This window comes from Saccostrea echinata, unplaced genomic scaffold (assembly GCF_033153115.1).
Source record: "Saccostrea echinata isolate AGI-Se365-2 ecotype Australia unplaced genomic scaffold, CSIRO_AGI_Sech_v1 ptg000009l, whole genome shotgun sequence".
Classification (NCBI taxonomy): Eukaryota; Metazoa; Mollusca; class Bivalvia; order Ostreida; family Ostreidae; genus Saccostrea; species Saccostrea echinata.
The window spans coordinates 41,827,501-41,845,000 of NW_026889758.1; the positions used below are offsets into that span (position 1 = coordinate 41,827,501).

The 17,500-nt window shown below is 33.0% G+C and overlaps 1 protein-coding gene across 9 annotated transcripts in view; it reads left to right on the forward strand.

Annotated features, from left to right (window-relative positions):
* Positions 1–17,500, forward strand: part of LOC133182408 (RNA-binding protein Pasilla-like) — a 25,578-nt gene that overhangs the window by 4,021 nt on the left and 4,057 nt on the right. For 3 of the 9 annotated variants that reach the window (XM_061317242.1, XM_061317245.1, XM_061317250.1), the window contains exons 2-6: positions 1,283–1,342; positions 5,644–5,784; positions 11,864–12,009; positions 14,798–14,966; positions 15,208–17,500. The exon at positions 15,208–17,500 is cut by the window's right edge and continues 4,057 nt beyond it. In XM_061317242.1, the coding sequence (XP_061173226.1) occupies positions 1,283–1,342; positions 5,644–5,784; positions 11,864–12,009; positions 14,798–14,966; positions 15,208–16,382 (1,691 nt within the window). In that variant the 3' untranslated portion in view covers positions 16,383–17,500. Of the gene's footprint in view, positions 1–807; positions 940–1,282; positions 1,343–5,643; positions 5,785–11,863; positions 12,010–14,797; positions 14,967–15,207 lie in introns of those variants that run through there. The other 6 variants (XM_061317244.1, XM_061317251.1, XM_061317246.1 and 3 more) reach the window with 4 other exon arrangements.

Consider the following 17,500-nt stretch of genomic DNA (forward strand, 5'->3'; position numbering starts at 1 on the left):
TTTATAATGTTCAGGCAGTGTTAATATGTACATATTTCTTTAAATGATACGTAAAATAGGTACATATTGATGCTTCATGATATGAGTCCTGAACATGTTCCTTTTATTTCATACTTTTCTTGGGTCACATGGGTCACCAGTATTTGTGTCTTGTCATCTAGAGAGAGAGAGTATTGGCTTGTGTTTCACTTGAGTCAGCAAAATATTTATTCTACTAAGGTAATATCTAACAAACAAGGAAGTTTGTAGATAATATATAAATATATTTATATAAGACAAGGAAAAAAAGAATGTCTTTTTTCACTTTTAAAAATGTAGAACATTATGTTCATTAGAGGAAATGGGAGAAGAAGAAAAATTTCAGATATTTGCAATAAACAGGATAATTTGTTTTCAATATGGGTTTACTCTCTCATCTGTAGCTAAAGTCTTTCCAGAACAAATGCAGAGTCATTAAGCATGGGGTAAATATTGGACTGGAAAATTAATGTGTCAATAAACAGGGACTCATTACCAGGGTGTTGGGATGGTATCACTGGAGGTTGCCTCATATGCTTGAATAATAATTTTCTCCTGTGACTTCTGAAGCTATAGATCGCAGTGTACAGTTTCCCTTTGCATTGGAGTCAGACCGTGTGAAGTCCATTGATTATTGACAGTAAAACCACTGTCATATCCTTATAGGGAAAGCACAATTCCCTGTCTGTGTACTTGTAAATCTATCTCCCGGTAGCACTTTATACTAGCACAGTGCTTTTTCTTTATATGTGTGATGAGTTTACTTCCTCCTTTCATTTGTTGTTACTTTTTCATAAAAGCGTATATAACAACATTTTCTTGATCATCCCTCATCACATGCTTGTCCCAGTCCTTCATTGTCGACAGCTAGCAATCTTGAGCAGATGTATTTCAATTTCATTCCACCAGTCTATTATTACAGTAAGCCTTTTATTTACTTGGAATCCTGAATTTTTATCATTGTACCTTTAAATTTCATGCATTCCTTGTTTTCTGATATTTTGTCTATATTCATTTCATTTGCTTTGCATTATTTTGGGGTATTTTTTTGGGGATGGTTATTTCTTCATCAATCTTTAATTTGATCAATAGGATGATTTTTCCCTCTTTCATTCACAATAATGATATTGAAGCAATTTCATTTTAGAATCAACATCCATTAGAAACTTTGGGAGATCTCCATGTGACCATCCCTGTGTGCATTATTTCACAGCATTTATACCTTGCCATTTTCACCTCACTATGTCATCTCTTTCCTTTGTAGGCACATCTGACCAGCTTCATCAGATGATGACGGAAGAAGCAAACGGCGACACCGTCATGGGTAATCATTTTGTCATGTATACATCGTGTGTGTGTGTTTGTATGTATGTGATGAAATGTCTGTATGTGTTCTCCCCATTATCATCCTTTTTTTAAGACATATTCCACCCTGGCTTTTCATTTTGCTGTGTTATATCACGCTTTTTGCGCTGTTGTGCATTTGCCAACATCTTATGTAACAAATATTATGATTGAAAAAAAATAATTCACTGAAGAGTTGACATGTGATGTTGAGTTTTATGAGAGTTGCACTGCTCATATACTAACAAAAGTTATTCTGAAAGGCATTATTTATAGATCTGATGAAATGGATTAAATATAGAACATTATCAAGATAAAGACACATAACTCTGTTACATAGTATTGAAGGCAGCCTGGAAATGTGATGAAGGTTTATTAACATTGTTTAGCATATCATCATTTTAGTATCGATAGCATCCATATTTGTTAGTTTACAATAAGTCTGATTTTGACAACTGGTAAAATTTATTTCCATACCTTTAAAAAATAAAAATGAAATGGATATATGCTCATTCTATTCTGTAAGAAAATTGTTGAGAAATGTTTAATAAAATGAAGGAAGAACAATAAGAAGTATGTACTTAAGCAAATCTTGGCAACTCTTGCCAAACAAGTTTTTGTTGTCTTTGAGAGTGCAGATTCTGAAAATTCCAGGAATGAATCATTGAAGTTGTATGAGGGAAGCAAGCACTTATTATGTCTATTGTACATGTTAGGCAATGACAAATCTCGCACAGCAGAGTTTCATCTGCATACTTCCTGGGATAAGAAAATTAACAGAAAAATTTAATTCCATTCAAATCAGATTTTTTGTTTGTACAAGTTTCATTGTTACAAAGCATCACTTGCAGTCAATATGGCATTTTTCAGTATTTCAAATATACATTGAAAAAAAGCCCAGTAACCACAAGGTTGAAAAGGTTATATTCATGCATGTAAGAAATTAATTATCTCAGCAGTGCCTCTCCAGTTAGGGCAACATGCACAACTAATGTCAATCATGAATTCATATTTGCTGATTAGGCAAAAAAATTGCAATCTTGAAGTGGACAAGAAAAAAGCGAATCAATATGAGCCTGTCAGGTTTACATTGGTTTGTGCAGAGAGAATGGCCCATGTTGTAGGCGGAAACTCAATGCCAAGTCATATGTATATGCCAAAGAAGTGGTCATACAGGACTGTGCATTTCTGTGAAGTATATATTGGAAGAATTATAGGCTATTGATTGTGAGCAATATAATTTTCTCCCATATCAAATCAGTAGTAGTCCATATAGATATTGGCAGTTCATTTGTGGGCGGGTCAAATTTCTGAGTTTTGCGGAGATCGAGGTTTCGGATCTTTTGTGCATTGATTCCGCTGATAGGCATACCGATGAAATTGAGAATTGATCTTTTTGTAATTGCTTGGTGGTATTCTTGTGCAATAGTCTCTCAATTTGCAAACAGAAAGCTAACTGAATATACAGAAATCAAAAAATGCATTGACTAAGAGTCCTAGAAATGAATTGGACATCATTTATCTCTTTTCATTCTGAATGTAGAAAAGCAAATTGGAAGAAGGCCGAGAGTTCAGGGTAGAGAACATTGCTTATTCACTATTGTATTGATAAGCATAGAATGACAAGTTCTGTATAGAGCTGATTGTAAAGGGTTGGTTGATTTCCTGTTAGGAGAGTCCATAATGAGTTACAATAGATGCAAATTATAATATATGTTCTATATGTCTTATTTATCGGGGGTTTTCTATTGGCAAACAATGGCGCTTTTATTTAAACCTAGATTGCCCCTGTCACATGATAATATTTAAATAAAAAATTTGGCATTTGATTATTAAATGAAGTATTGTTTGTAAACTATTTCATGTATTTTTTTTTAATTCTGTTTTTTTTTTTTTTATCTGTAAATTTACAGCAATGGAAGATTTAGTTATGATCAATGCATATAAGGTCAAGTAGCAACTTTAAACCTTAAGGGGAAAAAATGATGATATTGTAGACACACCTTGACCTGAAATGACCCTAGGTGTAATTCTGCAGTAGCTTCATACATCACATCTACCTGTGCAAGTCAAATCAGTCACCAGTTGTAATTTTCAGTGAATCATCTTTGTGGCTAGCCCCCTCATAGTTTTTTTTTTTTTTTTTTTTTTTTTTTTGCATGTGTGAAAAATCAAGTCTAACTTTGATTCCTTAAACATCAGATATGTCCAGGGTGAAGATTTAATGACAGTATTGCGAGATCCAAATTACAGTGTATGTTTTCCTTCCAAAATATGGGAATTCTGAGTTGTAATAGATGGGGAGGAATAACCGCCATGGCTTGATGTGTACTTTACTACTAAGACATTACAAGATACCACAGGCACACAATGCTGATATAATGTGGAATGCCGCACTGCAGAAATATTTTGCTGTGAAAAATTGATTGATCTAACAGATACTTGTCTATGGCAGGAGAGAAAGAGATAGAAACACACAGCCTCCAAAATAGCATCTATGCAATGATAAGATATAACAAGTTTTTGCTTCTCTTTAGAATGTGTGGGTACCCATTGCTTTCTTCTCCGTGGTGAAGATTACTTTCATAATGTCTGATTTACAGACAGAAAATGGCCAGGAAGCTCTCAGATTTTAGAAGAGTGCTGCTTTATAGTACTGAACATTGAAGGAACTGCAATAGGGTTAGGTTCCCCCTGATGTCATAAAAACTGACAATTTATCAACCTTGAGAGATAAAGCTACAACCGCCTACACTCACTGGCAACATATCATTTGGATAGTTGAAAAAAAAAACTTAAAATATTTCACATGTATGAGGTTTTGATGCAGGTGCCATCTCAAGGTCAAAATCAGTTGATGGAGTTGTATAATCTTTACATGATGTTCTGGTGATCTGTTTATTTTCTTTAGTGTATTATATATATAAATCTGATTGAAAACTTTGTGATTATAATTAACCTTTGAGAATCATTCACAAATTTAACTTCTGGTTTCCAGTTTCACTTTGAAACTTTACTTGTTATATATTATCTGATGTGTAAGTTCTTGTAAATCTATAACTTCTTTTAATTAAAAGAATTTTAACCACATTTTTGGTAAATTTGAGTTAGAGTGTGTGTGGAAGTGTGAAGTGTGGTAACTAGGCTTGTGTAGCTAAGAATAGACAGAATGGTTCTCTGTTATATTCAGACCTCAGTGCAGTGGATTATCTCTGAAATATGTTGTATTTTCTCTGATGTAAGCTGATTGGATTATGACATGTGCTCTAAATGACGTCTCTAACTGGATACCCCCTCACCAGAAGCATATGTCTTCATGTAAAGGGGAGAGTCCCTGTAAGTGAAAACAGATGGGGTACAGTACTAAAATTCTTTGTGATCTACTGTCTTGTGGCCTGAGGCATCTTCTCTCCCCCAGAAACATCTGGCAACATTTTCTATTAATATCCACAAGCATAAAACAAGCTGTCAGAGAAATTTTGGAGTACACTTTTACATCCATTTCTTCACATCACTTTAATCACAGCATCTGAATTTTTTTTTCATAGAAATGAAAGCAAAAGTAAAGAGGAAACTATGCTTCTAATAGATCAGTGTTAATAATAGACTTCTCATAAAGTTCAAATCAAGTTGTCTTTCTCAAGCTGAAGTGAATATGAAGAAAAACCATTTAATTACGAGGGATATGAACCTTTTATGCCTGAGCTGGTTAACCATCTTTCATATCAGAGAGGAGAAACTGGCTTACTGGAATGCAACCAGTGTTGGTTGGAAAAGCCCCACTGGAATCTTTGAGCTTCTTCCCTTAAATCACCCAGATTGTAGCACATTAAACTTTCATAATTCTTAATATGACCAGCTCAGACCCAACATCGATTATAAAAGACTTTTATCATTGATTTTATGGGCCAAGTGTGTTAGATTAAATCATGGGCATTGAAAATAGTCAATATTGTGCATTTAATTGAGTTCAATGTAGCTAGGCATGTTTTAGAACTGCATTTTTTCAGCACCTCGTACGTTTAAGCATTTCGGATAATTACGAACAGATATATGGCTTTTATCAAAATGGTTAAGTGGTTGAGAGAAAGAAGATATTGGAAGCAAAATTTGCAGATAATTAAATTGCATATTAAGTACCAGCAAATGTGGAAAAATAGTGTATATTGTAAAATCTAATTTCATGATTTAAAATACTAGGTGAATTTATATAAGTTATGTAAGATTGATTGATTTAAATCAAGATTAATGAACACTTGATTACATGCACTGTATTTTCAGGTGACAATGTACATCTGAAGATCTTAGTGCCCAGTATTGCAGCAGGGGCCATCATTGGAAAAGGAGGGGAAACCATCGCCCAAGTACAAAAAGAAGCTGGTGCCCGTGTGAAAATGTCAAAAGCCAATGATTTCTACCCAGGTATGCTATTTTGCTTTACAGAAACATGTATTGTAAAATTATGTTATTATTTCATCACATTGTTTTTGGTTTTTATGGCTTCAAGCGAGCAGAGCTCAAACATCATCTAGCTAGCGTGGTATAGAATCGCCACTGGAAGTTTATGCAACCAAAAGTGTCAGTTGATGCAACCACAAATAAATAATAGCAATATATATTTCTTCGAAAATGCTCACAATGAATGATAACTTAAAAATAAAATTGCATCAATTATATCTACAATTAATTCTGTTACAAAATATGATACTTTGTTTATTTTTACACAAGAAAAATTTGATGGTTGTTGCGGATGAATTTCTGAAGAAAGCAGGGCGTCTAATGACATGAATAATATTTCGGAAGGATAACCATGTAAAAGAAACAAACCCACCAGGCGATACAAAACGAACAAAACAAAACAAACCGAAGTTATCGACCTCCATTACTGAATTTCTTTTCTTCCGTTTTGTAATATACTGTATACCATGCCCGATCATAACTCATAGTCGTAACAGAGACATGGTTGTAGTTTAGATGAATCACAAACATGCTAAGACATTGACAAAAAAAATAATACATGAAATTATGAAATCCTTCAGTTTTTCAACTGACTGAAAAGCATGTTTGACCATGTCTGGTCAGTACGAACCCTGCTCTATTCGAACCATGTCAGAAGGTCCCAAACTGTAAATGTGACATTTTGTTTGAAGTTAAAATTTTATATCAAATTCAGAAAGAACTTTTGCAATTGTTTCTCAAGTTCGACACCATTGAAGCCTTTCAGGCTTTTGATTTGGTATTGTAACTCAATACATTCAGGAGAATATTTGAGGTATTAAGGCTCTATTTAAAGATAAATTCAAGAGATAGATGTTGTACTTAATTATTTATAGTACTACATCTCAATGTAGAGAAGCATATAAAAAGCCCTTACACATTAGCTTTATGGAGGGAGTGTGACTTTTATAATACCACACTGAGGCAACAGTACTATAGGTGCAGCTTAATTTAAAGATTATAATAATACTTAAGTTGTTTGTAAGATAAAAAGTCACGAATATCAAGGCTATACTTAATTGTTCTTCATGTAGACATCTTAAGGAAAAATAAATGTTAGTTCATGAGATAATGAATCCCATTGTATTATAAGGGGAGGAATTGTGCAGGCATAATGATATGATTTGTAATTAATTGGGCAACTACACCGTTAACTACCAAGAAATGCTTTCACCACCATATTTGATGTACATTTACATTTGTGTTGCTATGGCATCAGAAATCCAGGAAATAGACAACAGGACGTTAAATATTATGAAATTGCTTTAGTTTTAAGAAATTTGATATTATGATATCTCTGACATATAAGTAGTTGTTTATGTTGTACAAGTCATGTACAAATTTTTCCTCGGATATATGCATATTTAAATAGATTTTATGTTAAAGGTGAACAAAAGAGAAACCCTTCACAAATTAGCCTGTTTAAGTTCATTGGTTTAAATGCTTTGTTGAATGCTTTGCTTTTAAAGCTATGTAATTATAGACTTTCTACATTGAGAATTGTGTTACAGTTTGATATCTGACAAGTTACAGACTTTTAAAAGTGAAATTGTATCAGGTCGGGTAGTTTACTTTGCCAAACTAAAATGGATTAAAATGTGAAGGAAGGGAAATTCTTAAGACTATTTAGACTTCTACTTCAGAGTTTTTGTTCGGTTTTGATATTTATTTTTTTTTATCTCGACATACATTTACATGCATTTTTTTTTTTAGATTTAAGCAGAGAAATGAAGTTATATTTACGAATAGTCAAAGAATTGATATTAGTTAATGATTTTCTTTTTCTTTAAAGTTGATAAACCAGGATAATGCTTTTCATATAGCTGAGTAAGGAAAAGCAGCATTGCCTAGATTGCTTGATTCCTTCTAGTTTGAACTGGAATTATGACAGTACGAGTGAACAAGATTTAGACAGAATTTAATATATATAAAAAATTCAACTCTCTGTTAAGATGCAAGAATGTCATCTCAATAGATCTCTGCATGAAATATTAATGTTCTTGGTTCATCCAATTGTATGCAAATGCCTGACTACCATCTGGGTCATTACATGTATACCAAAAGCATGGTGCAATGCAGTTTTAACAAAGCATATTCAGATTATCTCAGTTCTCACAATATGTTCGCATTTTGTTGTGTTAATTATGGTGCTATCACCTGTTTCCAATTCAAAGTCAGAAAAAAATCACCAAAATAGCGTGTATGAGATTCCTTTGAGAAAAAAAAAATCATTATGGAACACATTAGTGATGAAACATTGAACTGTCTATTCAGTGAGGAAAGATAAGGGGTTTTTGGTGTAGGTAATGCAGACAATGATATTATGTGCCAATGGCTTACTGGAGCATTGGGCCTCTACGCTTTTTTGATTGATCATACTTGTACTTATCAGAGATTTTCAAAGTGAAAATACCTGTAGGGGCTGTCGATGCATGCTAAAGTCCTCAGCTATTTAGCATTTAGTTAAAGGCAGGAAAAATCCATCTTTTTAAAACTCTGTGCCTCATGTAAAGTCACAGACATGTTTATGCTTGCAAAACACTAAGATTCCCAATTCTTTTATGTTTTATAGGAGAATATTTCACAATTACTAAAGCTATATTCCTAAATAGTATAATGAATGCATGAACTTTTCTTTTGTCTTTCCAACTTGATATTTTTACATTTAATAGAAAAAAAATTCAAATTTTATATACTTATATAATATATAATATCAATTAAATTCTTTGTTGCAAGACTCTTCAGACATGTTTTGTCTGTTCAGAAATGGTAACTTATATATGTGTTAACTTATTATATAGCAAGTAAATGATGTACACTAGCTAGCTGTAGAGTATATATACATCAACATTGTACAATGCATTATCCTATACACAGTTCACACTTTGTTATACAGGATTTGCACACACATACTTCACACAAATTATGGTGTATGCAGGTTCTTGCATAACTACAGTGCACATATCAAAATTTTACATTATCTTAATTCTTCCACTCAGGAGTGAAGAGTTTTTCTCAAACTCATTTAGAAATAAGTCTGTGTGTAGCTCAAACACTAATGGGCAAATTATTCATTTTTATTTCCAAAAAAAAATTTGGTGGTTAATTTTGTGTCATAATCATATAAATTTGGTATTTTTATTTTCATTTTTATTTTAAAATTGAAGTATGACTGGGAGAGTTTATTGATGTTCAGCACAACAACAATCTTTCAAGCTTTGTATAATATTAATTAAAGTGGTAAACATCAAATCTTATTAGTCTGAATTAGGCTCCAAAGTCACTAAAGGAGACCAGTTTTCTAATTCTATATAGTCTCTATCTCTCAATCTATTACCAGGGCATTTAATATTAACAACAAGAAAATTTTATGCCTGGATAAGACATGCTAAGCATAGGAATTTTTTAATCATATTGTGAGGGCATTGTGAAAGAGAAAATTTTAGAGGGATTTACTGTTAAATACAATTACAATTGGCACAACCAAGCTACTCTGAATTATACTAAACTCAAAATATGGTTGAATATATAAACTGAAAGTTCTATTTATTCATTTTAGTTGTTGTTTTTTTCTTTTTATTTATTTTTTGATGCTTTCATAAAATTATTTGGTTTTACAAATTTGTCTGTAAATTTATATGGAGTTCACCAATTTTTAAAAACAGATTTAATTTTCTGGGGCATATGAATTTTATTTTTAACACCTGTTGATTTGTGAAGCCCTATCCCCATAAACTATACAAAGTAAAAAAATCAATCCGTTTTGCAATAAATGGCCTGAAAAAAAGTGATATGGTATTGTATGATGGAGACACAGAAAAGAAGATGTCCTACAAATCTCCAGGTGTTGGTAGACTGAGTGCAGTTTGGTAACCATTAACCTTCCTAAGGGCATCAATCACAAGCAAGACTCTCTGTTACCATGTAACAATGTTACTTAGGTAGCAGATCTGATGTCCTAGTTTCTCTTAACAAGATAATTATCATCACTACACAAAATGTGTCCTTGTTATCTTTTTTGTCGTTAATGAGACCATCTGTTCAAGTCATATTTTCACAAATCAGCACTTTTCATACAAACTACAGCATTGGGTGTATATGATTCCATTGTTGTAAATTGAGTCTGTATTATTAATTTATAGCTTTGTTTCAAGTTATAAAGAAAGATTCCACTTAAACAAAATAGATATTTCCTGTCAACAAATATGTATTGGGGATATAATTTTTCACTTGTTACTTTACTCAAATCTGAAGATTTAAGAAACTACACCATTGTCTCCCCCCCCCCCCCCCCCCCAAAAAAAAAAGTATTCTGCAGAATATTGCCATATTATTTAATGCCACAGAGAAAAGCCAAAGATTAGTATGTTAATGGATGCGTTCATGACAATGGTTATATGGTAGCCAAATTTATGTCCTGGACATTTTATAGAAGTGATGGCTTTCAGCACCTGAGTGTGCTTACATCAATGAATAAAAGTAATGAAATAGATATAAAATGTTTGTAGGCAGACTGGTAGCAGCTACATGTGACAGCAGTGGGAATAGCATTTTAATGTCCGTTGGCTGTCCACCATATTAAATCTCCAGGTTATTAGAAAGTCCCATGCCCTTCATAGGAAGCTCTTGCCTTAAAGTGTCTATTTGAATTTTCAGAAAGTGTATTTGCTGTCCAACAATTCAGTGAAATGTATTAATTGCAAGTAACTGCGTTTAGATATTGACCACAGAAGCTAAAGGTTTGCCTGGGGACAGATTGATGTAATTCACCATTGATCATTTTAGATACACCCAAATTTGGGTGGACTGTGTTTATATCAGAAAAAGTAAAAAGTTTTTAAGGCCATAATAAAGTGAAGGCTGTCATGTTACTTAGCCACTGGGCTGTATGATTCGCACCAACACCTTACAATTATTAATGAATAAGGAGCATTCTTAAAAGGCCCGTTCATCAGGGCACTGCCCCTTTAATCCTTCTTCTTATAGCTACTCATCAACGGCAAAAACATGTTTATAAAATAGAAAGAGATCTCTTCATATCAAAGCATGTTAAGTTACTTATTTTCCCTGCAGTTTTAATTTTACTTCAGATTTGCAATGCATATGATTTGTCGATACACATTTTTTTGAATCAGAAATTCCTTCTATAATTAGTTTCTGAAACTCTGGCCATCTTTATTTCCCAAAACAGAAATGTCCCACACCACTACCAAAAACTTTTGAGCAAATTTGATAAGAAAATCATTGGACATTAATTATTTCCAAACAAAAAATAAGGTCACTTTTTTATATTTTGTGTATATAATTTAACAAATACCGGGTAGTTGGACTTAATCCATTAAGACACAATTAAAAAGGTATGCATTAAATTCAATTAAATTGGCTTCATGTATAATTTCATCAAAATGTCTCTGTTACTATAGCAGTTAATATTTTGAGTACATATTATATTAGCTTTTAACTGATTGTAAAGTGCAGCTTTAAATGATCAACATGAAAGTGAATTTTGGGCTTCTTTCACCTTTGTGACATCAATTAATTATTAAGGAGTTTAGATCAATGTATTTGTGAAAACTGCATAGTAGAAACCATGCAAGCAAGAAAGGTCAGAAATATAAAGCAGATTCTCAAACATAAATACTGTTTTTATGTTTTGATTTCACAACTTTTTAGAATTTGTATGTATTCCCTGAACCTGTAATACTGTCATCTCTCCAGTATATGGATAGCTGGTACATGTACTTAGATGTATACACCTTTAAAAGTATATACTTCTAGATTTTAAAAAAAAAAGTTCAAGATTCAAATATATAAAGATTGAGTTCAGGTTGGATGTGGAGGAAAGAAGACTCTGAACCTAGATTGGAGGCAGCCAAATGTAAGGAATATTTGTGTGTCACTGAGTCAGGGGGAAGCTAGATCAATATAAATCTGTGTATCATGTAGGAATGTCTTCGGCAGATGGTCTAGTTAATTAAGATTGACATATTGCTGTGTTTTACAGGAACGACAGAGAGGGTCTGCCTGATCATGGGGGGTGTAGAAGCCGTCAAAAGAGTCCATTGTTTCATCATGGAGAAAATCCGAGAAAAACCAGATCCCAACCCCAAACCTGACGAAACAAATAAAAACTTTGAAAGGCACAGACAGGTAAAATAGCGATCAGATTGATTTGTAGAGGTGAATGTCAGCATCCAAAAAAAAAAATTCAAAAAATTGTGAAAGAAGAATAAAGTTTATTTGATGCAATATTTACTGTTTTAAGTTCACTTAAACTAGTATGAGAAGTATATAATACTGGTATTGCAAAATTACAAACACTTTTATTGTAATATACCAGCTAGTACTCTGGTATCATCATCTCTCAGTTTGAATATATGTAACAAAGAGATAATATTTAAGAAAAAAAGAAGGAAGGAATGTTGACACTGGAGGTCATACACTTAAGTTATATTAATATGAAAATTTCATTGTGTGGTCTTTAGAATTTTTTCCAAGGGGTGGGGGTTGTGGTTATATATCATACATATACAATCTTATCATTTAAGTGGGTGTTTAATTGCAATATTCCATGAATGTTTTCTTCCAAATTCAAAGTTCACTTTATTCACTCACTAAAATAGATACATGGGATACAATACTAATAACATATCCCATATATATATATATATATATATATATATATATATATATATATATATATATATATATATATATATATATATATATATATATATGCATTTTATACAGAAAAGGATATTAAAACACGAGGGAAGAATATAAGTGCATTGAATTACACCTGTTTCAATTTGCGTTGTTTTTCATCAACAAATTTTTTTGTCTCTAAAACTTACTATATTAGATAAAAGGTCCTTAAGTTTTCCTTATGTAAAGAACTGTGATTTCTGCAGTTTGATTAGATTTTGTTACCCATCTCTGAAAAAAAAATCAAAAATTGAGAGAGTTTTACAGAAGTATTTCAGCGTATTATGAGGTGGAAATAGCCATCATTCAGTAGTGTAGAATTCAATACCCATACTGAAAGTGTTATTTTATTATGAAAAGAACAGGTTTGATATAATTGATTTTGTTGGTATAATGCATCCGTTTTTAATTGATGCTGGTTTGTCAAATCAATAGGAATAGCTTGGCAGATAAGACTTGAGCATTGCATTATGTGCAGTTCATCAACCCAGCAGGATTTTTTAACTAATTTGTTCGAACTGAAACTCTGATTTTTATGCAGTATGTCACTACAACTCTGTAGAAATGACTAACATTAAAAATGACACCTCCCAAATTAGCCTTGCAGTGTGCAGAGTTAGTACTAAATAGGGGTATTTTATCCATATGGGTAACTGGGATGCTGTGAGGTTTTAAATTCTGAATATCATTTCATAAGCAAGTAAGTGCATTTTGCTTGCCGTCTGGAAAAAAAGTAAATTCTTTGACTTGGAGATATGATGTAGAAGTTAAACATTTCATTTAGATTAAATATTCCAGTTTATGTTTTGAACAAAAGGATGGGGTTATTTCTGTATAATTTTTTGCAGTAGGTTGATTCCTACATATATTTATGTAATTCACACACCATGGGAAGTGGTAGTTTGATTAAGGGCTGCTGTTGTAGAGATGCTTGTTTTAATTCCTTCGTATCAGTGTTACATCAGTGCGGTAGCCTGTGTCTTGTCTTAAATTTTGATAAGAAAGGAATGATTAGATTTACAGATTTGAAAGCATTTTTTGCCTTATGTTAGAGAATATTTACAGTTTCTGTAAAACTTAATCATTTTTGCAGTTGACATACTCCTTGATTAGTTTTGGCCATTTTACAGATATATGACCTTGATGATGTCAGATTAAGGGGAGGTAAATGCCCTGCTATGATGTTGTTAGCAGCTGTCTCTGGAGCTTAGTTCAATGGATTGGAAACCACAACATTTGTTATTGACAAAAAGAATCCCCAAACACATTTTAATACTGAAAACATGTTTATGTCATCATTGGTAAAAAAGAAATGTGATTCTGGTTGCATCATTTCTTGATTTTATTTTAATTCTAGTATAAACAATTGAAAGGGGGGGGGTGCTAAAGTTCTTCATTAATTAATTTTTAAGAATCTCTCATTCTCTCTCTCTCTCTCTCTCAGTAGAAATTTTCAATAAAATTTTCAATATCAAAGTCAACATTTGGGCCTTTGTAAAAAAAACTTTTGTATATTTCATGGATAATATAACAGAATGCCTAAAAAACTCCACAATGCGCATGTTGATAGATAAAAGATCTGTTGGCACTTTAATGGAATCTCTCTGGCACGTGGAGCTGAGATCATTTTCTGTTCCTCTGCCAAATACTAAAAGAATTCTATTTTCTTCTGAGTCTAAACAATATTTGTCAAAAAAGCCATGAAGTGGGACTAGGAGAAATGAAGTGCTTTTCAAATGTAGTTGAACTGCAGGTTTTTTGTTGCTTTTGAGAGAAAAAAAATGGTTGCATTTACTTATCTTGGCAGCTGAACCATTATCTGTTCATACTTTGGAGTGAACCAGTTTCAGAATAATTCTTTGTGATAAAATGTTGCAAATTATTGTAACTGTTATGCATCATAATAAGTAGCAACTTTGTACACACCGGTATTCCTAAAATTAGGTATTATGTCTTATTATCAATGTTACACTACATATATCTTCCCAGGTATAATTATATATCTTGATAAAATATTTATTTAAACCATATGTCCTCCCCCCCCCCCCCCCCCCACACACACACACACACACACACACAAAACAACCTGTTAAATGTTTCCACTATGATCTGAAAAAAGACTTTAAAAAGAAAGTTTGATAACATGTATCAGTTAAACCTGAACTACTGTGTACAAGGTAAAGATTAACACCTGCATTTCAGTGGATTAACTAGTATTTCATATTTTTTGTAGGTAAAAATTCTTGTTCCAAACAGTACAGCTGGCATGGTCATTGGCAAGGGGGGTAACTACATCAAACAAATCAAAGAAGAAAGCGGGGCCTACATTCAAATCTCACAGAAGTCAAAAGAAACCAATCTACCTGAGCGCTGTATCACTGTAGCAGGTATTTTGAGTGGAGGTGTTTTATTAATTCAAGAATTCACTTGAGTTTTATTTGCATGTTTACATTAGAAACAGTAATGATAAGTTTTAACAAGTAGTGTAATAATACTGGCATGTTCTCTCAGAGTTGTTTTTAAATAAAACAGGGTATTTTATGTTCCAATTGCTGTTGTCATTTTTCATGAATTTTTAGCTGTATATATTTTTCTTTTTTGCTATTTGTGAGATGAGAAGAATATTTCATTTTTTTCTTGCAGGAGAAATTGAAAATAACAGAAAAGCAGTAGAACTTATTTTACAAAAAATTGTAGAAGATCCCCAAAGTGGAAGCTGTCCAAATATAAGCTATGCAGATTACACAGGACCTGTAGCTAGTGCTAACCCAACTGGATCACCATTTGCAAACAATGCATTCACACAGAGTCGTAGCCAAGAAATGGTGCAGGTGAACACAAACAATTATCAGGCACAAGGTGCCACAGCATACAGTATAGGATTTAATGGAAATGTACTAAATAGCAGTTTAGGCAGTGGAATGACAAATTTGAATATAAATGCTGCTTTAGGAGGAAATCCAAATGGAGCCTTTACATCTGCTGGATTAGAAAGTTTGAAAATGACTCTCCGAGGCAGTGGCTATTCTGATCAGGCTACCGAAGAAATTGTTGTAGCCATGAACACTTTAGCTAATTATGGAATTCTGAACATGATATCACTGAACCAGATTCCTGGCATGACAATGCAAAGTATGCCCACCCAATCTGCCACCTTGGCTGGCATGAATCTGAATTCATCCATGGGAGCTACTCAAATGATAGCTGCCACCCCCACCACCTCTGCACAAACTGTGAACAATAATTCATTTCTGAACACGAGTAACAACTCCACTACTGCTGGAAGTCTGTTTGGACCAGTGGGCAGTGGATCATCTGGACTGGGAAGTTCTGGCTCTGGAGCTGGTTCCAGCCTTTTTGGCAGTTCTTCTCCAAGCATGGGTCAAGAAAGATATGGTGGAAGCCCAATGCTGAATGATTCGTTTAGTGCTACAACATATGCCAGTACTCCACAAGGATTCCCACAGATGGATAGATCTCCAAACATCAGTTTGAATTTGAATCAAAATTCATTCGGACTGGGAACTGGAATGTACAGCCCAACAGAAGACAAGCAGGGGACCCAAAAACAAGAGCTGGAGGTGGCAGAGAGTATAGTAGGAGCCATCCTAGGGCCAGGGGGGAAAGGAATAGTAGAGCTTCAGCAGTTCACTCAAACCAACATTCAGATATCGAAAAAAGGAGTTTATGTGCCGGGAACACGTAACCGTATCGTCACTGTAACTGGATCTCCCAGTAATATAAGTAAAGCCAGGTATTTAATCCAGCAAAGGATACAGCAGGAAGAGATCAAAAGGGCCCAGCAAGCTGCACGCTAGGACCCAGAACTGGCTTTAATTTACTTTCCAAATAATAGATTATATATGTTTCCTTTTTTTCTAATTTTAATGAGTTTATATTTTAATATTATTTTTGGAATGCACTGTGCCCCTCATCTTGATAAAGGATATTGTTTTTCACAATGCATACAGAGTCATTACAGATCTTCTTTCAGTGCATGACCATCTTGAAAAAAAAGTCATATTGTTGTTTTGTTGTTGTTTTTGAGTTACAACAGAGACTTGTATCTATGGTACTCTTCAGAAAAGAAGGGGATTTTGTTGTTTTCTTTATTTATTCTGCATGTGATGAAGATAATTGTTTTAATTCTTTGTTTTTATGTAAATATGATATCGTTTTTTCCAGCATTAAAATTCATAATATTTAAAAACCTCATCAAGTCAACCACTTAGCACTCATAGAGTGGATTGAATGCAAATGAACTCCTTTTTTTAAACAAAATGATCAGGATTTGACATTTTATTTAAGAGAGAAGATAAGAAGATAATGTTCTCGATGCAGACCAGGTTTCGTTGAAAAGAAACTTTTTTAGCCAATCATGTAATGGTTTCTTAACTATTTTAAGATTTTGGTTTGATATATATTTTTTATTCTTAGTTTTTCTTTGTGTGTGTTAACTATAAAAAGGATTTTTCAGTTGAAACCTTGCCTTTCTCAGAAAGGTTGATCATACTTCATTATTGGGTGTCGTGAAACAAACGCTATTTTATTTTTTATTGATTTGAATGGAAGTGACAAAATGCAGGGACATGATTTGCCAAGCATTCAGATATGAAATGGAATGTATATGAAATCCATCTGAAACATATCAAACTCCATAGAAACACAACTTGCATGATTGGGCTTTTTCGTTCAAGACAGTTTTGGATTACTTTTTCGATAATGCAAAGCAGTGACTGGGATTTTTTTCAGAGACAACCAAGTCCATTGTCCATAAAGCATCAGAATTCTTGGGGAATTTCTCAAGAGTCAGTGAATGGAATGATGTAACAGTATAGTTAATGTGTATAAATTATAATACCTGTTACATTGTTTAAATATGTAGTCATTTTAATTGTTATTATTTAAGTAAGTTGTTAACAGTTGTAGTAAAATG